This window comes from Protomyctophum bolini, assembly GCF_963924005.1.
Source record: "Protomyctophum bolini genome assembly, chromosome: 4".
In the NCBI taxonomy this organism is placed as follows: Eukaryota; Metazoa; Chordata; class Actinopteri; order Myctophiformes; family Myctophidae; genus Protomyctophum; species Protomyctophum bolini.
In genome coordinates this window covers 30140612-30167752 of record NC_137865.1, presented here as the reverse complement: position 1 = coordinate 30167752, position 27141 = coordinate 30140612, and the positions used below count along the sequence as shown (strand labels likewise).

General features: G+C 45.4%; 2 protein-coding genes across 2 annotated transcripts in view; both read right to left on the bottom strand.

Annotated features, from left to right (window-relative positions):
• ptprq (protein tyrosine phosphatase receptor type Q) overlaps positions 1-8081 on the bottom strand; it is a gene marked incomplete at its 5' end in the record, with an annotated part of 83413 nt that extends 75332 nt beyond the window's left edge. The window contains 9 exons of the mRNA XM_080762167.1: positions 185-493; positions 2055-2348; positions 2536-2847; positions 3394-3780; positions 4752-4935; positions 5645-5868; positions 6871-7152; positions 7564-7756; positions 8040-8081. Coding sequence (XP_080618293.1) covers positions 185-493; positions 2055-2348; positions 2536-2847; positions 3394-3780; positions 4752-4935; positions 5645-5868; positions 6871-7152; positions 7564-7756; positions 8040-8081 — 2227 coding nt within the window. The remainder of the gene's footprint in view (positions 1-184; positions 494-2054; positions 2349-2535; positions 2848-3393; positions 3781-4751; positions 4936-5644; positions 5869-6870; positions 7153-7563; positions 7757-8039) is intronic.
• Positions 8082-10680: 2599 nt separating this feature from the next.
• Positions 10681-27141, bottom strand: part of otogl (otogelin-like) — a 68050-nt gene continuing 51589 nt past the window's right edge. Inside the window, exons 45-58 of the mRNA XM_080762166.1 lie at positions 25134-25319; positions 24343-24555; positions 22107-22211; positions 21449-21556; positions 20626-20727; positions 19739-19843; positions 19058-19098; positions 18808-18871; positions 18120-18298; positions 17054-17158; positions 16423-16542; positions 15620-15665; positions 11459-11538; positions 10681-10897 (exon numbers count right to left, since the gene is read on the bottom strand). Coding sequence (XP_080618292.1) covers positions 10697-10897; positions 11459-11538; positions 15620-15665; positions 16423-16542; positions 17054-17158; positions 18120-18298; positions 18808-18871; positions 19058-19098; positions 19739-19843; positions 20626-20727; positions 21449-21556; positions 22107-22211; positions 24343-24555; positions 25134-25319 — 1655 coding nt within the window. The 3' untranslated portion in view covers positions 10681-10696. The remainder of the gene's footprint in view (positions 10898-11458; positions 11539-15619; positions 15666-16422; positions 16543-17053; positions 17159-18119; positions 18299-18807; positions 18872-19057; positions 19099-19738; positions 19844-20625; positions 20728-21448; positions 21557-22106; positions 22212-24342; positions 24556-25133; positions 25320-27141) is intronic.

Sequence of the window (27141 nt, the reverse complement as noted above, 5' to 3'; positions counted from 1 at the left end):
CTCGTGTGAAGTGAGGGTGGGGCATGATTAAAGCAAACATAAAAAGTCCATAGACTTGGCCGCCACGGGGGAGCATGCTGAAAACGTTTCAGATGACAAAAATATGACTAAAACTAAACACTATTCAAAAGACTATGACTAAACTAAATCAAAATTTGCTGACAAAATCAACCGTGTAGCTCACTGGTTCTGATGGGGTGCGTGAAGAAGGGGGCTCCCGTCCTCCCTCGGCTGGTGCTGTACACCCCGAGACGGTACTGGGACCCTGGACTCAGGTTTCTGAGGGAGACCACGCGGGCCCCGGCGGGGAGAGAGTGCCACTCGCACGTGTCCTCCTCACACGTCGCTTCCCGACACGCTTCGTTGTCACACGCGCCGTGGCAAAGACACACCTTCACGCCGTCGAGCACGCCTTGCAGTGGCGGCTGGATGTACAGCAGAGAAGAGTCTGTGTCCACGGACAGAGGGAGTGCTACCTGCACAGGCCAGGGCTCTGCAGAGATGCAAATGTTCAGGTAGAAAAAGAGACAAAGGACACTTCATTACTTTTTTCTGCTTTTCTGCTGTCTGCTTTGACTCTGCATATCATTTTTGAGCAGGGCCAAGCTCTCCTTTAAGCCAGGGGTTCTCAACCTGGGGGTCGCGACCCCTCTGGACTGTTAGTACCACTATTGAAATTATTTTGGGGGGTGCCCAAATTATTTAAAAAAACAATAATTTGCCAGCCAAAAACGTTGAGAACCCCTGCTTTAAGCGACAGTGTCTGTCTGTATGTCCCTACTCCCTACAGGTATGTCTCTCAGTGCGACCTATTGACCCCTGCAGCTGATGCTGATTAGCCTATTGACCCTAATGAAGGGCTGTGTTCACACCGAGCAGTCATCTAATTGGGGTCACATTCGGGTCACACATTCGTGTCACACATACTGTGGCGCAGCCAGAAATGCAGTCCAAGATGGGCCTAGCTGGGCGTGTGTGCATAGTGGGCAGTGGGCACGTGCTTGCACACGCATGTATATCGGCTTCAATTTGCCGTATTTTTGGCTCTCGTTCGGGTTATATTGCCCCCAGAGTGACAGCCAGGCAGTTATTATTTTTACCTTTAGTTAACAAGACAGACAGACCCGCTGGAACGCTTCAAATACTGTCTCTCACACACACACACACACACACACACACACACACACACACACACACACACACACACACACACACACACACACACACACACACACACACGATAAACGGCCAGTGTAAGGCCAATATTGACAAAGCAATATCTTGTCTCAACCCTGTCACCGTCTATGGCTCTATGTGGGCATACTGTGGCTGTGTGTGGGCGTCAGCTTTCCTCCCAGCTTCCAGCCTTGGCACACCTGTCTGTGATCACCTCATCGCACTCAATTGATGCACCTGCCGGCCATGAACTCATCAGCCGTGACAGTATTTACAGGGGCGGCCTTAAAGTTGTAGTGAAAAAAATAAAGTTTTTCACACTTTTAGACTGCATATCCGTGGTCATCATATGGGCAAAAAAGAATTGGCAAATTCTCCTTTTGTGTGTTTTTATATCAAAAGTCCATAAAATATTTTTTAAATTACTTCCTGAAAACGAAAACGTGCTGCGTGATGACGTGTCGAGGCCCACATCGATAAAAGCCAATAAAAATTAAGCTCACCAGTTTGATTCCCATGCTTCCTCCTCCACAGCTGGTTTTGATTAAAGAACTATACTCCGTTTTTAATCTCATTCAAGATGACATCCAAACAGTGTATTACTCGTTTTAAACTTAATCATCACGCTAAAATATGTATAGGCTATAGGTTGTGTATAGGTTAGAAATAATCTGCTGGCTTTTCTCCACATCTCTAAAGTCACTTTGTTTACAAATGACACTGCAAGTGAGTGAGAGACTTCCTCTCCCATAGCCTGGAGGGATGTGACGCTCTGATTGGTTCAGAAACTTCAGAGCCAGTGTTTCAAGCTGAAACCGTCTGAAACTTCAAAATAAAATGCCCACCATTTCACTACACCTATATCCACTACATCTTACCTGTGGTGTAAATGATGGCAGTCTCCTGACTCTGGTCTTGTCCTCTCACTGAGACCACTCCCACCTTGTAGGTCTGACCTGGAGTGAGCATGCCCAGAGCCACACATACAGACTCATTTTCCCAGAGTGCAATAGGACTGGACTCATTTATCCACAATGCAGTTGGTCTGGGGTAGTTTAGTGGATGGGATGTGAGGTAATAGCCCTCTGGAGGGTCGTCCAGTGGACTGTTCCAGCACGCCGTTGGGTTTTCTCCTGCGATAGGCATTGCCAGTCCGCTAGGGGCCCTCACCCCTAAAACACAAAACACAGCAGTCATTAGTTTCAGTTCACTGGACCGGAGTCAAATACAGCAGCATTTGCACAAATGAAAGGCAATTTCAGAGCATTTTCAGAGTGTTGGGGGGACAATTCGAATAGTGCTACATAACCACTTAAATCCTATAGGATTAATTCTGGTCATTTAACATTTAACACTTACCAGTGCGCACTATCAGAGGCTTCTGTTCACAGCTCTCGACCCCGTGCTCAGTGACTGTGTATACTTCAACCCTGTACTTCCTGTACGACTCCAGACCTCCAATCACAGCAGTGTACGTCTGCAGCCCACCAATCACAGTTGACCCGGAGATGTTGCCCATTCCAGCGATCCACTCCTGTCCCAAAGCCACGTCCATATAGTGCACCACAAAGCTCCATGTTTTGGCATGGCTTGATTCCGGAAGCATCCAGTGAACTGTAATCTGACTGACTGTGACGGAACCAACCGTGATGTTTTGTGGTGGAGTAGGCCCTGTGACAGAATGCGCATAAACATGTTACAATATTGAAGGGGGGTGATGAAATCGAGATTTAATCTCAGGCAAAGACGAATACCTGCGCAATAAATTGGTTATCATGCACGCGTCTTATTTATATAAAATGCCAGTGTGTTTGATGTTTGATTTTCAGCCATGTTTTCTGATTATTCTGTTTTACTTGTTGAGTTCCTACTGCAGGGTTCCAACTAACATTATTAAAATTGACAACTTGTATCGGTTGTAAATTATCACAGTTTCATCCTGGGTGTAATATAGGATCTATATTAAGTGTAGATCCAGATAAACATGCTCATTTTGCTGTTAGTATACAGAATATACAGTAATACAGCAACATCCTGAGATTAAAAAGGGTTCCCCTACACAGTTAAATTAAGTGTGTGTGTGTTGTGTGTGTGTGTGTGTGTGTGTGTGTGTGTGTGTGTGTGTGTGTGTGTGTGTGTGTGTGTGTGTGTGTGTGTGTGTGTGTGTGTGTGTGTGTGTGCGTGCGCGCGCGTGTGCGTGCGTGCGTAAGGACTCACTGGTATGCGCGGTGTGAGTGTGCCCCAGGCTCCAGGACGAGCCATCAGAGTGAGATGCTCTGAGGGAGAAGGAGTAGACACTCCCGGTGGATAGACCTGCCAGAGTCACCCCTCGGGATGACAAGGACACTGGCACATGCACCAGTCTGTTCATGCCTGCTCCGCGCCTCCTCCACATAACATCCTCTCCCCTGTTTCCCTCCTCCTCCTCCTCTCCGGGTCGTCCAGGTTCGCCGTTCGCCTCCTCTTGATACTGGAGGACAACCTGAGGTGCACGATGTTGTTGACCAGAGGTCAGCGCTGCTGTGAGGTCGCCCCACCGAAGCTCCACCTCGCGCTCTGTCACCTGCCCCAGGGCCAAAGAGAAGGCGGCAGGGACCATAGGGACTATGGGCCGACAGAGATAGAGGGAGGGAGGGAGAGAGAGAGGGGGGTGGGAGGGGGGGGGAGAAAGAGGGAGAGTACATTTCCAAAATTCCCAGAAATTCCTGAGCATTTATCTTCTCTTGGGAAATTTTCTGAATTTAGTTATTAGACCCTGTCGAACTAACCGCCTGCAGTGTGAGGTGAAATGACAGGATCATGGATAACATGTGTCAATTTGTATTATCTTATTGCAGCGTATGGGAGGAAGTTATAGTAATTATGTCCACCTTTTTGTCCTGAGAGCAGCGTATGTTTTGAATTATTTTCAATGGAGGGAGTGCCCCGTATCTATGCTATGCTGGAATTCAGCGCCAGCTGCATGATGTATAGCTGAGTGTCTTTAGCCACTCAGCTACACCAGCCCCTCACTCAGCTGCAATATGGCTGCGGTTACACAGTGGTGGAAAGTAACTAAGTACATTTACTTACAGTAAGTTCTGTAATTTTTAGGTATTTGTACTTTACCTGAGCATTTCCAATTTCCAGTACTTTTACTTCTACCCCACTACATCTCATATTGTACTTTTACTCTCACTACATTACTACAGTACTTTCTCCACCACATGTGTTTACACACCAAGACTGTCATTCTCTGTCTCCCAAACAACTGTTCATGATGAGTCATAGAATTAATGTGTATTGAATGTGTATTATTTACTGTGGTACTGGCAGATGAAGGGTATTGAATGTGTATTGAATGTGTATTATTTACTGTTGTACTGGCAGATGAAGGGTAAAGGAATGTGTATTGAATGTGTATTATTTACTGTGGTACTGGCAGATGAAGGGTAAAGGAATGTGTATTGAATGTGTATTATTTACTGTGGTACTGGCAGATGAAGGGTAAAGGAATGTGTATTGAATGTGTATTATTTACTGTGGTACTGGCAGATGAAGGGTAAAGGAATGTGTATTGAATGTGTATTATTTACTGTGGTACTGGCAGATGAAGGGTAAAGGCACGTGACAGAAGAATGGAGTGAGGAAGTATCCCGGTCCCGTTGCATTTTTCTGCAGGGCAAAACAATCTGTCTGATTGGCCGGCAATGATGATGATGTCACAGAGTCGGTCAGGTTGTAGGCGGAGCCATCAGACCAGCGGGGTTGACCCTCATCCTATGAGATGAGTGGAAGGGATATTGTAAGTTGTAACCACACATCCAGCGAGCGCACACACGCACACGCACACGCACGTCCGCGCGCGCACACACACACACACACACACACACACACACACACACACACACACACACACACACACACACACACGCGCACACACACACACACGCACACACGCATACACGCACACACACACAAACACATACAGTACATATGAGTTTCAGACGGGGGTCCGAGGCCAAATACATATAATTTTGGGGGTCTTTGACACAAAAAGGTTTGAGAACTACTGATTTAGAAGGCATTTGTAGAATCAGCCTCAGGTCTTTAACCATTATTTTAAACTTTAGCTATTGAAAAATAGCAGATGTTATTTTAGAAAAATTGTGAAAATGTGTGCACTGCAAATCTTTGAATATATATTCTTTCACCGTTTTTAACTCTTAACTTTGCTTCTGGTGGGGGGGGGGGGGGTCCCTAAAACAACAGATGAGGGTCGGCGGCCAAATACATATAATTTTGGGGGTCCTTGACATGAAAAGGTTTGCGCACCACTGATATATAGAAACATGATTTAGAAGACATTTTGTAGAATCTGGCCTAGTCTCAGATATTAATGGGTTAATGGGTCAGACCAAACACAGTGGAAAACTGACCTTCACAGTGTTAAATGAACACCAGTTGGTGATACAGTGTATTTGGTTACCTGTCTGTCATTGAGTCCTGTCCACAGGAGCAGCAGCAGTGTATTATGGGGACTACGCAGGTAGGAGGACACAAAGCGCATGTTTTCTTGGGTCTTCAGGTCAGTCAGGTGACTTCCTGCTGCCAGCGCTCCGCAGCGGCGCTGGGCGTTGTCCCAGGCCAGGCCGCTCCGGCTCACACTGTAGCAGCTTCTCTCATGGGCCAGCCAGCCAATGGGACACTGAGCTGGGGACACAGAGATGGTTATCAATTTGCAATGTTTGCAACAATGCGGCGAGTGCGTTGTTATGGCCACATCATCCGCCTGCCAGAGGAACATCCAACACGCACCATCCTGGACTTCAATCCCCATGCCGCTTGGAGACGACCAAGAGGCGCCCCCTGCACCCGCTGGCTGGATGTAATAGCCCAGGACCTTAGAGCATGTAACGTGACATTGGCACAAGCTGAACCTTGCCCACGACAGACCAAGATGGAGATACCTGATTGCTATGGTTATCTCTACACACCATGAAGTGCAAGATGACTAAGTAAGTAAGTAAGTCTATGCACACACGCCATTTTGGAAATAACTTGTTGGGCCCCTTCCCTACTTCCTTCACAGGTGTTACTGATGATACTATAATGAAGGCTCTGTTCCATGCTGTTCAAACAGAGTAAGGATACACTATAGAGTGCTATAAATATGTCTACATAAAATGCTATCTAAATTACATAAGTTCAGCCTTTGCATACGTCTTTAAGGTAGTTGAGGCAAGTGCAAGTGCAAGATGAACTCCAAGATGGGAGTGAGTCTGCGGTTCTGTTCACTGTATTCACTGTTGACCCAAGACAATGTAAAAAAAGTTGTGTGTATTGTGCTCTTTGACATATTGGCTGTATTTTGCGTGTCTTAAGTACTAGGTCTTATTCCCTAACTTGAGTAAACTAAAGACCTGGAGGCGTGATCAATGCCATTTGGCTATTCTGAGTGGCCAAATAGCATTGATCACGCCTCCAGGTCTTTAGTTTACTCAAGTTAGGGAATAAGACCTGGTACTTACGACACGCAAAATACAGCCCAATATTGAGGCATATGTTGAGAGTGTGTGTGTGTGTGTGTGTGTGTGTGTGTGTGTGTGCGTGCGCGTGTGCGTGCGTGTGTGTGCGCGCGCGCGTGTGTGTGTGTGTGTGTGTGTGTGTGTGTGTGCGTGTGTGTGTGTGTGCGTGCGTGCGTGTGTTTCGTACCCGTTTCCATGCGTATGCTGAGTCTTTGCTTTAAGGTCACATTGAGACGTGTGAGAGCTGTGGTCGCCACAATGCTGGCCTTGAAGCGTGTGCCAGGCTGAAGAGCTTCCAGCGTGATGTGGGGATGTGTCTGTGGGTTCAGGTGGACGGTGTGTGCCTCAGACTGTGTGTGAGTGTTATATAGACGGAGTGTCAAGAGGCTCTGTCCTGGCTGATGTTTCCAGGTGAGGAGAGCAGTGGTGGTTGTACTCTCTACGTGGAGGGTGGCGAGAGGGAGCGGATCTGCAAATGAGAGGAAAACATGGAGAGACAAAACAATGTTGAAACAAGAATATGCCGTTCAGACTACAGGTTTTCGTTCGAGGGGCCCGTCTTGGCACCTAGGCTGGTAATCCAGCCTGACAGCGCGCCGTCATGGGTTCCACTCCTGATCCCGCCATTTGCTGCGTGTCACCCCCATCTCTCTCCCCATTACCTGTCAGCCTAGTGTTAATCTATCTATCAATAAATATACAAAAGAGGGGAATATAAATAAAAACAATTGACACAAAAAGATAGAAGAGGTGATGTGGGTGTGGCAAGAAAGCGGGAAGAAGAGAAGACAGGAGAGGAGCTCAAATTACGTCAGTCGACGCCATGAAAAACATTGAAAAGCCCCAATCGAATGTGCCATTTTCCCATGTCATCTTTCACCACAGGAGACCGGAGTGTTCAGGGTAATATAAGAGGTCATGGACTCACTGAAGTGAAAGGCCTTTGCCTCCAGCGTGGCGTCATTTGCATTGGCTCTCAGTGTGATGTGATACCCCCCCGGGTCTTCAACCAATCGCAGAAACACCTTGCAGACCGGGGAGCATGCGGAGTGATCAATGAGATCCACCAACACCTGCAGAGAGGGCGTGAGAAAGTGTTCCCCGAAAAGTAGAAAGTGAAAAGAAAAGCAGAGAATGAAACACTAACATATGTATTAGTTTATCCATTTGTAACTCTGAGAATGCCCAAATGGAACGAAATGGAACCTTCTGGGTCCATTCGTTTCAATTTGTACATCACACAGTTAGAGTGAAATGAACACTGAGAATTTTACTCTCTAGTCTCTACATAGACAAAAATAGTCTCCCTCTCTGCCATTATCTTGTTTGTGGTTGCTGGATATAGACTGTTCTCACCATATGGCCGCTGGCAGTGCTGCAGATGACAGTGTAGCTCATTGTATCTTGTTTATGGGGGAAAGGCTGGAACACAAGTTCCACTAGAACAGGGTCTGAACGCTGGTCACAAGTCAACACAACCACCTGAGGAGCCGAGAGGTGAATACATAATATGTTTAGTTTATAGTTAGTTAGTCAACATTAATATAACATTGTTATTTGTGTTATGTGTCATGAAAAACAAACAGCCTACATGTATCCTGTTAAGACGTAACAAGTTATCGGCAAAACATGAGTTAGGAAGGTTGTGGGGTGAAAGTTCATAGTAATTTTAGTACTCTATATGTATCAATGAAGAAAAGTAAAGTAGTTCAGTGGACTGTACATTATTATTTCTTACCTGGCATAAACTGGCAAGTAACCATACGCGCGTTGTTCCACCCATAGGAAATGTTGTGGGGTCACTTCATGTCACCAGACGGACACAGACCAAAATCACAGGGGAAGAGACTACAAATTATGGAAGCGTACTGTGGCGTACTGTAGGGAACAAAATCACTGAGCTGCTGCGCGTAAACATTCGCTGGTGGAAAGTCCCGGTTGCTTTCGAGTGATGCACAGCAGAGAAGCATGTGGTCTGGACTCTGGAGTCTGAACAATGTTTTTTTCTTTTTTTTCTTTTTAAGATTTGAAACAGAGATCACTGCTGATCAGTTACTGTTGGTAATGTTGTAAGTACATTTAAACGGTGTCTGTCTGCAGCGTTGAGACGATAAGAGTGGAAAAGATCTGCTTGTCGAGCAACTCCCAGTTTACGCAGCGAACCTCGACTTTGAATTTAGCGCTCTTCTCTGGCTGCATTCAAGTGGCAGTGTGGCACCTTTACCCGAAGCAGAGAGGGTAAAGTGGAGAAGAACTGTTTTTGTCATCAGAAGAAACGTGAGTGAGAGGGAGGGAATAGGAGGAGAGAGAGAGAGATACTGAGACTGAGACTGAGAAGAAACTTGGATTTGAGCGGAGTGAAGTAGGAGTGGATGTGAGAGGAGAGGGATGAGAGAGAGAGAGAGAGAGAGAGAGAGAGAGAGAGAGAGGAAGAGAGAGGAGGAATTGTGAGCGTGCGTTCAGCCTAATTTGTTCTGGCTCAGCTGCCTGTTCCCCATTGTTGGGATAAGAGCTGGTCACCATGACAACCTGGGCACACAGCCACTCCAGAGCCGGGCTCCTGAGGAGATGAGGAGGTGGGGAGACTGGAGATGCGGGGCAGGGAGAGAGGAGAGGGGCATATCTGAGGGGAGATGAGAAAGGGCTTCAGGGGGAAATATTGAAATGTGATGCAGCTGCGCCACCACACCTATTTCACATACAGTAAGACTGTCATAAACCAGATGGGGCATTGTTTAAATCTTCTCTCCCTACCCTCTGTAACGAGTATCTGCATTGTGGGTTTTCAAATTGCTGATCAAAGTAAGACAGTGGACTCGAGTGTGCGTTTTTTTAGAGAGATGAAATTGTGCGCGTTCGCGTGTGACTGTGCAAGTGCGCTGCCGATTTGGAAGTGGGGTGTGGTGGTGGAACCGCTGGCCCATGTTTGTGGAATGAGAGGAATGTGAGAAGGGAGAAATGATTGACAGACAGGGGGCTGACACCAACGAGGGGCCCTGTTATTGAACGGTGACTCCCACACAGTAATAACCCAGCAGAGGTGGAATACAAACACACGTCAGCACTGCCAATGCTGCATCAGGAACGTGCTTTTGTGTGGGTTTGTGTGTGTGTGTGTGTGTGTGTGTGTGTGTGCGTGTGCGCGTGTGTGTGTGTGCGTGCGTGTGTTTGCGTAGGGGAGGAGAAACAGGAAAGAGGGTGTGAGGAGACCCAGCAGGTTAGGAGCCACATAGCGTGTGGTGTCATAGTGAAAAGCCAAACAATACATCAGCAACTGTAGCCACACACACTATTACACCAGAGAGTGAGTTTATTAGCCTATCTCATTTCCAAATACTGCAACAAAAAATGTAAAATAAAATAAAAAGGCAAATAATCACAAATTAGTAACCGATTCAACTTCCATAAGGGAAGGCAGGCTCACGCAAAAAACATTTTGTTTTGTACAAAAGCTATGTTGTTCTGCTAGGACAAACCAAATTGAATATACATTCTCCAACGCAACAGCAGATATATGACAACATTATGCAACAATGGCCTCAATGTAGTCCTACACCTGCCATGTTGAGGACCAGCACAGGTGTTTCAATTTGTGTCAACAGTCTGATTGGCGTAGAACTAATTAATTTGTTTGCAACAGCTGTTTGGTCCTCAACATGGCAGTCAGTCATGAATAAATTGTTCATAATACATTACAATAGTAAAAAGCTAATGCTGCCTGTCGCAGCGTTCAAAAAAGCACTAGGAAGCTGATTGGGTTGTCATAGTGCTTCTGGAAGAGACAATAAAAACTAAAGTGCAGATGTACCTAAAAACAGTCTCTTTGTTACCCAGTTACAACTATAACCCCTGTGCTGTAAAATGTACTAGAGTAACACAGGAATAATGGAACATGCTGTTTTTCATGCTTTAACCAAAAGTACTGTACAATCCCCCCACCCCCCACCCCCCATTCTCTCTACATTTATACAACCAAAATCTCTCCCCCATTCTCTCTTTCTTGGAACTTCCCATTAGTTCCACTGGCAGGAACAGTCCAGGGGCTCTTGGAAGTTGTAGTCCACTAACGTGGAGTTGCGTGAGCAGTACAGCGTGACCGTGCGCGTTTGCAGTCCACTCTCTCGGCAGCACTTACAGAACCGGGCGTGACTGTTGATGTTGAAGTTGAATATGGTCGCGGATGGACATTTGCCATCGCAAGAATAAACCGTTACCTGTAAAGAAGAAGGGGAGGATGTTTCACTACAGGAGAAGATAACATACTGATTGGAGGAATTTTTTATATAGATAAGACCAGGTAAGCTTAGAGACGATAAGAGGAAAGGAGCAGAGAAAAGAAAATAACTAGGATAAGATAAGACAGAACTTTAATGATCCTCAAGGGACAACTATTAAGACAACTATCAACATCCCATCCTACACCCCACCTCCCCATTCTGTATTGATGTGCCATTTGAGAACTTTGCACGTCATGCCATTGACGGTATAATATACCGTCAATGGCATGACGTGCAAAGTTCAAATTATTGTCAGAACATTGTCAGTGAGAAAGGAGGGCATTAAAAAGGTGTTATGTAAATGCTATTCAGATTTTTTCTTTTACAATGAAAAGAAGTGTCAAAAGGGGACATTGTTTTCAGGATCAAAACATAATAATTTGCAAGGCTAAACAGTGAAAAGAGCCTTATGGGAAAACAAGTATTTCCAGAAAAAATGCAGGAAAAGTACAGGAAAGCCTGCAAGTGTTGGAATGGCACATCCGTATCTCTCCTCACCGGTGCATTGCTCCTGCAGTCGTCTTTTCGAATGGTTGTGCGGATGGCCACCCGTTTGCATGTTTTACCGTCCTCTTTGCCTACATACACGTACACACAGAGGAACACTCAGACGTGGGAATACAACTCCACACATTCAGCAGGACCACCCACAGAACAGCACCCAAACAAATACTGTAGATATGCACGTGTGTACGCACGCACACACGCACGCACATAAACATGTTTGTATTACTATACTTGTGAGGACATGAACGTTTTAGGAAGGCAATTGTATAAATGACATTATTAACCATTTGTAGCTCTAACCATGAGGTCGAAAGTAAGCCTAGTTAACTCCATAGAACAACAATTTCTCTTGGGGGTATTAGGGAAATTGTCCTCACAAATATTTCTAAAATACACTAATACTAATACACGTGCGCATTCACGCACGCACGCACGCATGCACACACACACACACACACACACACACACACACACACACACACACACACACACACACACACACACACACACACACACACCAACATGCACAAATGTGCGTACAAGCCTGGTACAAGCACACACTTACTTTGATGATTTGCCATAGTGAGGGCTGTCACTCACACAGTGAAAGGCCTTTTGAGCAGGGCTCATTGTTACCCAGCAGTAGGGGTTCGCTGTGACTGACAGCTGGGTGACTGGGGGTGCGCTTCTCACACCAGAGAGCTGGCTCAGCTAATGGCTCATTGGCTACTGACCTACACTTGACCTTACTCATATTAACCAAAGAGAGCTTGAGAAAGGGGAGGATGCGGACGACTGGAATCTGAACAGAATATTATTTATATGACTGGGAATATTCTCCATTCCCACATGTTTCATATTTCATATCAGCTGCTAAGTGACGTCTCGCTCTCTCTTGCACAAGAGACCGAGCAGTGGCGGTTTTGGGAGGGGGGGGGGGGGGGGGGGAGCAGGGGGCACGTGGTTCTCACAGACTTGTACCCAGATATTGTAGGCTATCATTATACCACCTGCCCCCCCCAAAAAAAGTTTGGTACCCCTAAAATAATAATAAGGGTAATAATATATATATATATATATATATATATATATATATATATATATTATTTATTTTTTGTGGCTTTCGCCTTTATTTTATATAAAGACATGCACTAAAGGCCGTCGGGATCGGGAGTCGAACCCGCGGCACACTGCCAGAGTGGATTACCAGCCAAGGTGCCTGGACCACTGAGCCATGGCCCAGGCCAAGGGTAATAATATTAATAATACTATTATGAATAATAATAATAATGATAATGATAATAACTATAAAAAGTGCCCCTCAGGGCACAGGTCTCCACCAGGCCAGGTCAGGTTGTGGCCTCCTGTTGGCGCTATAATAGGCCAATGTGAAAAGGGTGCCATTTGTTCTTACACCATTCATGGCAATTGGATGATTTTATGCATTTTGTTCCAAAAATGTGTTTTGCAAAAATCCGCCTGTTGGTGGCGCTATAACAGGCCAATGTGAAAAGGGTGGGATATATTCCTCAGCCTAGTAGGAAAGTCTGTGAAAGATTTCACGTAAATTGCATGCTGCGTACATAATTTGAGGCTTTTGTTTCAAAAGGGCCAATCCTGCAAACTTTGAAAGACAATGTTAGCCAATTAGGTTGGAATATGAAATATCAGACAGATCCATCTTGAACACATGACTATAGAAATAGTGTGTAACGATGTGCGTGATTTTGGACAGAATCTGGAGGAGAAATATCACAAAATGTGTTTATCATTTATGGCATCCAGGGAGTGTGTGTGCAAAATGTGACATCGACCGGGTTAACGGTGCCAGAGATTAGCTGTTCACAGACGGACGGACGGACGGACGGACGGACAGAGTGCAAAACATACTCTCTCCACATGCCTTCGGCCTGGTGGAGACAATAATAAATTTGTGCCCCCCCTGCTGGGAGAGCCAAAAATCGCCTATGAAACCGAGGTACAGTACCCTGCCTTATTTTTTTATAAAATTTTTTGACACACCTGATTTGTTTCATTAACATTAAACATTTCTATGATTATTTATCTATTTGACAACTCGGAAGCGTGTATGGAAAATAATTTCACCCATTATTCTTTTACACCTGTAAACACCTGTGTCAATATACTTTAAGTTGAAGACGGAGTGTCTAGTTTAACACTCCATTTAGCTTATTCTGCCATATGGCTGGTTACATGCTTTTACTAGGCTGTACATCATGCTTCTTCCATGTAGATCAGTCATGAATTATAGATTAAAACACACAAGTGATGCAGAGACAAAGATGCAACACACACATGCATGGATGGATGGATGGATGGATGGATGGATGCATGCACTCAAGTCACACGCACGCACGCGCACACACACACACACACACACACACACACACACACACACACACACACACACACACACACACACACACACACACACACACACACACTAAACAGTGAAGGTGAGAAATATACATTGACATAATATTCATTGACTGAGTGAGTGAGTGAGTGAGTGAGTCACTCGGTGAGCAAGCAAGTCAATGAATATTACGAGTTTTGGTGTGAGAGACATATGGTGAATGGTAGAAGAAAGAAGTGAATGAATGACGTATGGTACCTGTGTCACAGTTAGTACTACCAGTGGGAGTTACAGGGTTAACGGTAAACGGTAAGGTGCCCACTCCAGAACCTGCGCCGGGCATCATCGGGACAGCCGCAGCCGGCCAGGTTGTGAAAGGAATGACCAGGAGAACACACACACACATGGTTACGTTGGATTTATTTAGCACACACAGTTTGAAGGACACAGACATACACACAATGAAAATCAATGCATGCACGCAGACTCAACTTTTCCTCCGGGACACTCCGAGCGGCCAGACAAAACGCTGTGTGACGTGGGCAGTGGTGGAAAAAGTACTCCAATGTCTAAAAGTATTGATACTGCAATGTAGAAAACTACTCTGTTACAATTAAATGTCCAGAATTCAAAGTAGAGTAGAAGTACAAAAAAGTATCGGTATCAAAATGTACGTAAAGTACCAAAAGTACTCATCATGCAGAATGTCTCATTTCATTTAATTTTGAAAATAGCAGATCTACAAGCTCACAATGCGTCGTATCGCAACGCATTGTGAGCTTGTAGATTGGCTATTTTCAAATGGCCGAAATGTATAGTGCTGAAGTGGTTAGTAGGATTACTGTATGTTTTGTAATATAAATCCAAATCTACAAAGTTGATAGAAACGAATGTTTTCAAAGATATAATATAAGTACAATATTTGCCTCTGAGATGTAGTGGAGTAGAAGTAAAAGTAAATTGGAAAAACTCATAATGTAATGTACAAATACCTCAAAATTGTACTTAAGTACTGTACTTAGTTACTTTCCACCACTGGACGTGGGGGGGGGGGAACTACAGACAGCAGCTCAGCGGGGGGCGGGGCCAACTCTAACCCCTGCCACCATCTCACATTGTCATTGGTCAAATGCTCTCACCGTGGGGAGCCAGCGAGCCACCCGATTGGACAATCTGCAAGGTTCGCTGCGAAAGCAGGCAAGCGGGGCAGGGCTGCGGCGCCGCATCCACAGAGACAGAGAGAAAGTGTCATGTTTATTAAATGTTTATTAGAGAGATTTATAAAAGGGAAAATTCACACCCAACTTGCAAAATGTCGTTATACCCCATAAGTATAATTTTGTACAAACCTGAAGAGCAGTCTACGGACCATCACCTTCAAAGCAGCAGTTCAGGAGGTTATGTATTAACTTATAGTGTGAACTATTAAATGCTGAATGCAATCACTTGTTTATCCGTCTATTTAGATATATTTTTTTATCATTTCATTAGAGCAATGCACCAATGAAGACTTGTGTCTGCTCTACAGTGGCTCTCCAGTACGTCGATTGAAGATCTGGCGGGGGGCGGGGGTACAAGGTTTGCAGCAAGGGATTCTGGGGAACTGTACTGATTAGGCCAAAAAACAAGTTTAACTCCACCCTCTACAACAGGCCACACCCCCAACCGCTCAGCCAATAAGCCCATCCACTGCCAGGCAACAAGGCGCTCACCACCCATCTGATTGGCAGCTTGAAAGCATTATGAGAAGCAGGTTATTAAGACTGGTGACTCACATGTCTTGCAGCAGCCGTCCACATATCTCTGGACCACGCCTCCATTCTGGAACAACAGTACGGGATGAGACGGGAGTTAATGGACAACAGAGATGATTTTTGTCAGGTGCTTGAAAAGCGCCTGGCCTACATTTGCTACTACCTACCTCTAGTAGCGGCCGCAGAGGACACTTTTTCATGATTGGCTGCCTCTAAGCCAATGGGAGACGGCATAAAACCCATACTCTGAATGCGGCAATGTGAAGCCTTGAGCTGAGGCAGAGGCTGCGGCGCACACACTGATTAGATGTTCATAAACGAGAGCTTTCTGCACCTGGCAATTATGACTGAGTCATTCTTGTTTTATCCTGATTAATTGAGATAATGTAATCATGCTGATGTAGAGGCCCTCTGCAGTCATCCTGGCTTTGCTGTTGTCCTAAGTAGAAACCACCTAACTCCAAAAAGGTAATTTGTCAGGTAATAGAACATATACATTTTTCAGAAAATGAAGAAAACACACACAATATTTTTAAAACAAAGCAATACTGCCTCATTAAAGTTGGTATTGTGATTTATTACATAAAAAGGTGTTCAATAGCACTGATGCATTTATTTATGCAAAAACCTACTAAATTTAGTTAGGTGGTTTCCTCGCGACCAATTAGAGCGACCGACAGGCCTTGGACGTGCAAAATGTGTAAACAAGTTTCTGACTGGTGATACTGACTGATATACTCCCACTTGGAGCACCGTGATATTCATAGAGAGTTTGTTTGAATTTAAAGTAGCACATTTTGTCCCTGTTGTCAAGAGGTCCTGACCTGTATACATTCTGTGTCGTTGAAGGGAGGACAGATCACCCCAGAGGCCAGGACCACGGCTCCCACTGCTGTCTCCATGCAGTCGTACCGCGTGCAGTTGTCTACCCAGGAACTCCCGGACTACACACAGGCACATTTACACATTGTTATTTATTTATTTTGTTATGTATGTACAGTACCATCCTGTTGGTCTGTTCCAGGCTGACTTCTATAGGTACCTTTCAAAACCTTCCAGGCGAAAGGTACCTCTGGAAGCCACACCTCTGATGGGTGGGGTTTAGCCTTAAAGGGTGTGTATGACATGCCCACATGAATAGCTCCCTGCCAGTGCCTAGTACACACATACATGCATGTACGGCACGCACGCTCACATGCACACACGTACAGTACACACACATGCACACAGGAGCATTTTTTAATGTTTTTTACATTTTTTTCATACAGTATGCACACATACATGGACACACACACACACACACACACACACACACACGCACACACGCACACACACACACACACACACACACACACACACACACACACACACACACACACACACACATGCACACTGGACTGGTGTGGATCTGAGCAGTGAAACAGTACACAAGATTAAAAAAAAATCTTTCCTTACAGCAAAGACTTCCGTGGTTCCGTTGTCATCAGTGAAAGAACAGGAGACATTTTTACAGGCGCCGCAGCACACCTGAGGGTCCGACGACACAACGTACACCTGGTGCTGCAGAGACGGAGGAACAAAGAAGAATGACGGAATGTGGTAGGACTGCATCGGGGAAGGATGGAGACATGGAATAAGAAACGTGTCATAGAACTTTATAGTATATATGTATCTAGTATGTATAGTTTATAGTATAGTTTCATTATATAGATATTCCACTGTTACGTTCTTAGCTTACGCATGTTTCATGATAACTACTTTTTATGTATGTGATGTATTGCCATGCTTTTTGTTCTTGCTTATTGAAAATCGCTCTGGATTAAGAGCGTCTGCTAAATGCCTAAATTGTAATTGTAAACGTGACCAGCGCTCCTGAAACCAGCTGAATTGGGAGCGGATTTGTCTGAAACATGCTGTTTTGTTCAGTACAAAAACCAATTGTATACTATCCAAACATTCAAAAAATGTCCTGATCTACTAGCTCACAGTGTGTCACATTGAGGATATGCACATCACAAACAAAACAAAAATCGTTCATCTGTAATCACACTGTAATACCATTGTAATACCACAATCAGAATAGGGTCGACGTGGTGTCTGGTTGCTAGAGAAGAGCTTACAAGCACTCCACTTTCCTCCACACTTCCACAGATTATTCATAAGTACTCTGTCAAGGTTCTAGGCAAATTAGAACCTATTAACATCTTCACATATTGTACAGTTAAAATAAAATGCATTATTCAGGCACATTTCAGCCACGTCTTTTGCCCATTAGGACCAGTCTACACAAAGTCATCAAACAGCGACGCACACCTACGTATGGTAACATCATTCTACAGACCACAGGCCGCAAGCCGGTCGAGATTCTAGTAGTCTAGAATGAGGATATGTTTCTGGTTTCTGGTTTACGGCTATGTTGAGAATACATTACTGTAATGTACTGAACCACACTTCTAAGAGCAGGTGACAGAGAAAATGTATTGAACCACACTTCTAGGAGCAGGTGACAGAGAATACATACTGAACCACACTTCTGGGTGCAGTTGACAGAGGAGATGTCCATGGCATAGAAACCTGTGGCAGTGTCTCTGTCCTGCAGGCAGAGCACGGTGTAACACAGCTCTCCTTCAAAGTACTGAATCAAGGACTGGCCTGGGTTCAGCACCGTCAGCCCCTGGAAGACACACACTTCCGACTTCTCTACACACACACACACACGCACGCACGCGCACGCACGCTCACGCACACACACACACACACACACACACACACACACACACACGCACACACACGCACACACACACATGCACACACGCACGCACGCACGAACATGAAAACATGAAAACATGAAAACATGAAAACATGAAAACATGAAAACATGAAAACATGCAAAAATAATCATGAGTGATTATGTCCTATGTGATAATGCCAAAGTTATATGATTTTATGGTACAGTAGTACATTCATTGTTTGTTTTGGTCTAAGTTGAACAAGGCTTTGTCAAGAAATAACTCTTTCCAGTAATAACTGCTTTGACCTGGGAGGAAGAGGCCCATAGTGTGATCTTCTTGTGTTTTGAGGCACACTTTTAGCCAGTGCAGTGTGTGTGTGTGTGTGTGTGTGTGTGTGTGTGTGTGTGTGTGTGTGTGTGTGTGTGTGTGTGTGTGTGTGTGTGCGTGCGTGTATGTGTTTATATGTGGTAGACTTACGACATGCATGGCGTGGGCAGCCACAGCCGGTGCTGCTGTCTGGAACCTCCAGCAGCAACTCCCCCTGAGACCAAACACACAGAGTTGTTGCTCTAGTTGGCTTGTGTTTCACACACACAGGAAAGAGTCACTTTTATTGGCAAGCGTGTAATGCATGTGATAAAAGATTCAAGAACAATAAAACATTAATGGGTAAAAAAGTGGAACATATATAAATAGGGTAAAAAAATAATTACTTTTGTTAACTTACCACCTGACACGCAGGGAGAGAGCTGTCCTCACACTGGCATTCTGAGATCAACAGAGAGAAATGAAATCAAGATTATGGAAGGTTTTCTGTTCCTGCTGAATTCAAATTAGACATTGAATTATTTGTTCAAGGCTGATACCGATTTCAATAATTTGGAGAACAGGAAGGCCGGTAGGCCAATATCATTGCATTTTCTTACTCTTAACTCTTTCAAAGATTAAAAGTTCCATTATTAATGTAGCAAACTCTGTGCACTAAAACGCCTTTGTATACTTCATTTCATTCATTCTGGGCAGGCATGTTTATTGTTTGACCTAATTTACATTGCAAGCACTAACGTAACGTAACGTGTTACTAACATAACATAACGTGGGTATGTCATAAAACATTTTTTCAAACATTTTTGAAATATTATTTCAATATTTAAGAGTATAATGTTCTTTTTTATGTATTCAAAATAGATATCTAAAACATTTTATTTCGATTTTGAAACAAATTGTGAAAAGAAACAAAATAGAACATTTGACATACAGTATGGGCAAAAATTGCCCCAAAATATGTTGGCCAATACCATATAATATATGGTATACCATATAATATATGGTATTGACCAACACATGTTTGGACTACCTTCAATCGTAAAATCCCTGACACCGTTGATATGAATGTGTGTGCATGTACCACAGGTCTGCTGGGGGCAACATTGCCCGGGGGACGGGGTCTGGACCAGAGTCAGACCGGCTGCACAGCTCACAGAGGACCCAGGACACATGTTGACATCACACACTGCACACAGGAGAAGGTAGAAACATTAGCATTTACTTTATATGGGTGCAAACCCACACCCACACATACAGTACTGCACTGACTGTGGACACAGACACAGACACAAGAAACCCAATAATGTACACTATAATTGAATGATGACATATGATTGGGTACAATTCCGATCCCACTTTTTGGAGAGTCCTAGCCCCCCCCCCCCCCCCTCACTGATGTTTTGACTGATATGTTGTCAAAAAGTGCAGTCAATTCCGGTTAATTTTCAAAAACTTAAATTTGATAAAGGTTTCTTAGAAAGAGAAAACTCAAAAATAAATGGTAAAATGGAAAATGCTGCATTCATATATTGCTCTTATCCAAAGTGCTTTACATATAGTGTGCAATGTGCATTACATTCAACAATTCACACACACACATTCATATAGTACACCAATGGCAGAGGAAACCATGCAAGGCACCAACCTGCACACTGGCAGCAATTAGGGGTTCAGAGTCTTGTTCAAGGACACCTCGACAGTCGACAGTAATTCTAGTAAATAGCCAGAGCTTACAGAGTTTGTACATCTGCTATTTTGTTAAAATATTAGAAACTTTAGAAATGTGTCACTTATGCCCAAAATAGGGACGCCAGGTTGAAAGTACACATCGGCTGCATGATTACCGATACTGATGATAATAATGGCCGATATATCGGGCAGACCAATATATCTGTCTCGACTGTACATAGTCACATTAAAGCACGCACAGAAACACGTACGGTAGGCATACGGTACAGTAAGACTCACCACAGTGGTATTGAGGACAACAGCTGCGGCTGGTGTTCAGATCCACAGCCAGGATTTCACCATGGCCGCAGGTTGGAACGGGCTCAATACACGACTCACACACTGTGGAGAGATCACACACACACATGCACACGCGGCACGCATGTACGTACACACACGGAAGCTCATAATGTGTGCCTCTGCAGTGGAACACAGTCAAATTATCATTGTAAATTAATCCATTGAGAAGTCAGAGAGCGTAGAAATGTAACCAAAGGATAATAATGATCACAATAATAATTGTAAACATCATTTCAATAAACAAAAAAATATATACATCTGGAAAGAAGTAGCTCAAGGTCTTTAAAGGTGGCGCGAACAAGGTTCTTACAGCTAGGTTATAAATACAGTATTTACAAACATATATGTGGCGTATAAATGCTGTCAAGTGACCTGTGCCAATGTTCTACATGGCAGTAAGACAAAGTAAGACACACAGTAAGACAGAGACAAAAACGTTAAATTTCCCAGAGACTGGCAGACCAGTCAGTCTTACTACAGAGCTATAGGAGTAGAGACTGGTGGACCAGTAGAGAGAGACTGGTGGACCAGTAGAGCGCGACTGGTGGACCAGTAGAGAGAGACTGGTGGACCAGTAGAGAGAGACTGGTGGACCAGTAGAGAGAGACTGGTGGACCAGTAGAGAGAGACTGGTGGACCAGTAGAGAGAGACTGGTGGACCAGTAGAGAGAGACTGGTGGACCAGTAGAGAGAGAGACTGGTGGACCAGTAGAGAGGGACTGGTGGACCAGTAGAGAGGGACTGGTGGACCAGTCAGTCTTACCACAGAGATAGGAGTAGCAGCAGGAGCGTTCCTCCCTGACCTCCACTAGGAACTGATCTTCTCTGCAGTCTGGCGCAGTGACATGGGGACACGCCATGGGGTCGCACTCTGACAACAACCAGTGATGGAATGAATCTCTGTTTTATTTACGCTAAGTAAAAGTATCAATACTGCAATGTGGATATACAGTATATACAAGTGGAGGTCCCGTATTCAAAATGTACTTGAGCAAAATTATAAGTACTAAAAGTCAACTTACTCGTTGTGAAAAATACCCATTTCAAAAGTCAAAACGTATAAAGAAATCTTTTGAAAATAGCCGATCGAAAATAGGTGCTTGCATTGTGAGCTTGTAGATCTATTTTCAAATGGCCGAATGGCTGAAGTGGTTAGTATGTTTTGTAATAATAATCTGCTCAGTGGCAGATTCCACACTACAATTATAACACCACCATGTGCCAAACGGTGTCTTTGGGATCACAGTCAGAGCATATTGATCAGCGATAGAAATACTGACAGCCAATCAAGATCCATCCGAATTTACGGGGCACTTCAAACAGATCACTCACGTTCAACACGTTTAATCAGTGTGGATGCTGAAATCATTGTTGTTCTTTTTAAGACGGCAGTGGAGAGAATGGAAACTTGATGTACTCACCACATCTGTACTCTGGGCAGCAGGATAGGGCGCTGTAGCCAATCACCAAGTGGTTGCTGTGATCACAGGGAGGAGCCTCGCTATCGCAGATGGTCATGTTGCACTCTGTCCAGGCCAGGGCCAGGGGGGGAGAAGGAAAAAGGTCACAATGGCATGCGATGGCCCATGGCAATTCAATGAAAAGTGTGTGTGTGTGTGTGTGTGTGTGTGTGTGTGTGTGTGTGTGTGTGTGTGTGTTAAGGCTGTCCCCAAACATTCAAGGTTTGAATGTTCGCTCGTTAGGGTTGGTACTCAAATCTTAATTAATGCATTTGAACCATTCGTTTTTTTTTTTTTTATGAACTCGAAAATATATCTCGGCGAGAATGTGTGTGTGTGTGTGTGTGCACGCGCATGTGCGTGTGTGACACTGATTTATTGAATATTCTGACTTGTACATACATTTAGTTTTGATTGTATTGTTGCTTTTTGCCTTGGCAATGTAAATGTAACCCAGCCAACATGGCAACCCGCAAATGGCAACCCATGTCAACTGTCAATCAAGGCAGTATAAAGGTGACATCAGTTCCTACACTCCCCACTCCCACTCCCACCTATGCAAGATGGCCGAAATGTTTGACAGCAGCATGGTCCTGTCCACTGTGACAACCTTTGGTTACTCTTCGGTGAGTCATATAGGCTTGGTGTCTTAACTTGGATCCACTGGTTAACTGTTTGTTTATTTTGAAAGCATTTGATTTATGATTTATGTTTGAACTTTTGGTTTAATAATTAATATTGATGTATTCTATTATAATATATAATTATATATATTATAAAATATGGGTTGTGGGGGCTGACAAGGCTATACAGCCACATGTGTTTCTAATGTGATGTAGGCCTACATAACACTAATGACACTTATCTTTTCTCTTCATGTAATTCCAGAATATGAAGAGTCACTGCACCAGTGGTGTAGGAGGCAGCACCAAGCCCTGGACCCTGAGACGAGCCATGTCCGTGGGCCCCACAGCCCCACCAATTTAGGCTTCCGAGGACCCCCACCCTACCCTGGAGCCCATGTGAAGTGTCCCAGACCGATGCCCCCCCTCCCTGCACAAGACATTGAGGTAGGAACTGTACACTATAGCTGCTGCTGGGAAGAGCTACTTGCTGCGCAGTGAGTACAGACTTGTTTATTGTCCTTTGCTGTCGCTGGTGTGGTTCTGCAGGGTAGCCTACTGATGGTGTTGCTCTCGTTTGCGTTCCGGCTTCCTGCTGTTGCGTCGTGTCGGGCTGCCTGCTGTTGCACTCGTTTGCTTTGCGTCGACTGCCACAATTTCGGCCGGTTCTGTCATTTCACCTCATTTCACCTAACTTGTGGACACTGCCTGTCATCTGCAGAAGAACGTGATGGTTCAAGGTAACTGGGTAAGTATCTGTTTTTGTATTCTTTGCTGCTGGTAGGGTAGGGTAGGGTAGGGCTCCTACAAGGGTAGGTTTTTGCGTTGCGTCGCAAACAAAGCACTTTGGCACAGGCATGGAGCTCCTGGTTTACTGGGATGGGGTTCGATTCCCTGCTGCGCCCTATGCTGATTACATTTAATTTAATTTAATCTGTTAAACAGGCATCCTTTTGCACAATAGAGCGTCGCAGTCCCTCCCCCTTTCAGAACGACGAGTGGCCCAGGAAATTTTTCTCCATTTGATTTTCTCCATAGGCATTTCAAAACTTATTTATTTAAAGACCTTTAAGCGTCGTATACGAAGCCAACTCCTGTCGTGACAAATCATGACAACGCACACAATATTTTGGACCAAATAATTACAAAGAACGTGTTGTAACCTGCCGTTTTATCTACTTTCTAATTCTTTGTTTGGCCCGAAAAATTGTGTTTGTCATGATTGGTCCGAATGTTCACTCGAAAATTCCTTCCCAAGTTCGAGTCCTAAAATAAGGGCTAGGGTACAGCCTTAGTGTGTGTGTGTGTGTGAGAGAAGCCAAATGGACTTGAGCTGGGCAAAAACTATACACAAAATCAAATATCATCGTCTCCAAAGAACAGGGCTGAAATACAGACTGTGAAAAGTGAAAAAAAAGATAGGGAAAAAGTAATAATATATATATATATATATATATAGGGTTTAGCCAACCATCAACTATTTCAAAAGGAGCAGCGCTGCATGGCAGAGAACAGTACCAATTAATCATGCTGTTATACTGACAAAATTAAATAAAAAATAAAACTCATCTCACCACAGATCTTCTTAGGACAGCAGGCTCCCTCCTCGACCACGTCCAGAACATACTCTCCCTCCCGTTCACACAGCGGCGTCGGGTTGTCGCCACAGTCTGGCTCCACGGCCACCACCGAGCCGTTCTCCATGCACTGGTACAGGCAGCAGCTGCGAGCCGACCCGTTCCACACCTCGCCAGGGCCCCGCGGGTTCCCCTCGTTGTCAGTGCACACTGAGAACACCCATGCAGAGCCACGCGTTAACGAGCTGGCGTCCAGCATAGAACTACGGGGTGTTGTTCAGATCAAACCTTTCTTTTTCGTCCTCTGCAGGAATATTGTTTCTTGCCCCTTGATCTTGCCTTGCATAATTTACTGCTCTATAAAACATTTGTGCCTTACTTATTATTATTCAAATAGGATATAGTATATACTATAACATTACATAATATCGTCTCTGTCGGGTGGAAACCTCATTTATGTCCAAAACGTGGCAAATCGACAAGCTCAAAACGCATCGCTTCACGTCGCGTTTTGAGCACATCTTCTACTTTTGGTGCTTTTGTGTGACGCTGTAGTTAGTGTAGTATGGTCACGTAGGCCAGGGCATTTATTTATGAAAAAACACAAAAAGTTTGAATATATAAATTAACCTGCCCGAAAACAACGTTGACATATAATTACATAATACGTGTGTGTGTGTGTGTGTGTGTGTGTGTTACATAACTCGCTCGCTCGCTCACTCACTCACTCACTCGCTCACTCGCTCACTCACTTACTCACTCGCTCACTCACTCACTCGGTCACTCACCACAGCGATCCTCGGTTATACAGTAGGGAGAGTCGGCGCGGTGTAGGATGGTTCCGGCGCGGCACACACACTCCTCCCTGATGAAGGAGCAGGTGGTTTCCTCGTAGTACTCGCGGTTCAGACAGGTGCGGCTGGCGCAGGTGCTGACACACGGTTTGTACTCCTTACCGGCAGGACACCGCAGAGCTGTGGGGCCAGACCGGGGTTACAAACACATGATCAGGTGCTGACACACGGCCTGTACTCCTTACCGGCAGGAAACCCAGAGCTGCGAGGCCACACCGGGGTTACAAACACATGATCAAGTCAAATGGATTACAGCAGTGGTTCTCTTTTTTTGTCATCAAAGTTTTGTATCTACAACATAATTCACATGACGTACATAAAAGCTCAGTGGCCTTGTGGTTAGAGTGTCCGCCCTGATATTGGGAGGTCGGGGTTCAATCCCCGTCCGGGTCATACCAAAGACTCTAAAAATGGGACCCAGTGCCTCCCTGCTTGACACTCAGCATCAAGGGTCAAGGCTGTCACGGTACGCTCCTCTGCCCTTGGACTTTGTCTGTGTTTTAGGACTTATTACTTGTATTTGTGTTCTGTACCTTATTTTGTAGTAGTGTTCTGTGATTTCCCGTCTGCCTTGTTTTGTGTCTCCTGCCTTGTCTCACCAGTCTGCCTTGTAATTGTATTTCACCTGTGTCCTGTTTAGTGTCAGCCAATCATGTGTTGTTTGTAGTTATGTTGCACCTGTGTCTAGTTAGTCTTTGTGTCTATTTAAGCCTCTGTGTATTCAGTGTTCACTTGTCAGTTTATAGTTTATGTTATGGTGTGTAAAGCCCGTCCGTGTATATCCTGTGTTAGTCAATAAATATCATTTGAACTTCATCTGCCTGCCTTCCTATGGTTCGTTCTGCACCTGAGTCCTACATCTCCAGAACCACATCGTGACAGTATAAACTGACCAAAATGGACTCAGCAGAACGAAAGCTCTTTCAGCAGAAGGTACAGGAGTTTGATTATGCCGTGAATTACCTCATTGCTTCACCTCTCAGCCAGCATGCTGAGCTGCTGGGGAGGATTTCAGCCCAGCAGAAATGGTTTGGTGAGAGGCCGTGGGTGAGCCACTTTGTCCCTCACCTTGATGTGGTCAAGAAAAGGCTGAATAGTTTTCAGCTGTCCAGTTCTGGCCCCCCTGCTTCCCAGCCTGCTTGTAACCAGCCCATGCCCCAGTCAATCAGACTCGGGTTTGTGGGCCTCCAGCCTGCATCTGCTTCTGCCATCCCCACTCCTGCACCACTGGAAGACCAGCCTATGAGCCTGCTTGCTTACTTTTGTATGACAGTAAAAAGACCTGTCTATCCTGAGCCGACTACCATCCAGGACCCTTATGAGGGGTCTCGCCTGGCCCTTTGTGGGGGGAACCGTGGGCCTGCCAGGAGTAGACGTGGTCGCCATGGCTCTCAACATCCTCCCAGTGGTCTCCAAAGCACCCCACTGCCCAGCTCTCCGCCTGCAGCCCCGGCTCCTCGACCTGCCGCCCCGGCTCCTCGACCTGCAGCCCCGTCTGCAGCCCCAGCTCCTCGACCTGCAGCCCCGTCTGCAGCCCCAGCTCCTCGACCTGCAGCCCCGTCTGCAGCCCCAGCTCCTCGACCTGCAGCCCCGTCTGCAGCCCCAGCTTCTCGACCTGCAGCCCCGTCTGCAGCCCCAGCTTCTCGACCTGCAGCCCCGTCTGCAGCCCCAGCTCCTCCGCCTGCACTCCCGTCTGCGGCTCTGTCTCCTCGGCCTGAGGCCCTGCCGCTGCAGCTCGCCTCCGAGGCCCTGCCGCTGCAGCTCGCCTCCGAGGCCCTGCCGCTTCAGCTCGCCTCCGAGGTCCCGCCCCTGCAGCTCACCTCCGAGGCCCCGCCGCTTCAGCTCGCCTCCGAGGTCCTGCCCCTGCAGCTCACCTCCGAGGCCCTGCCGCTGCAGCTCGCCTCCGAGGCCCTGCCGCTTCAGCTCTCCTCCGAGGTCCCGC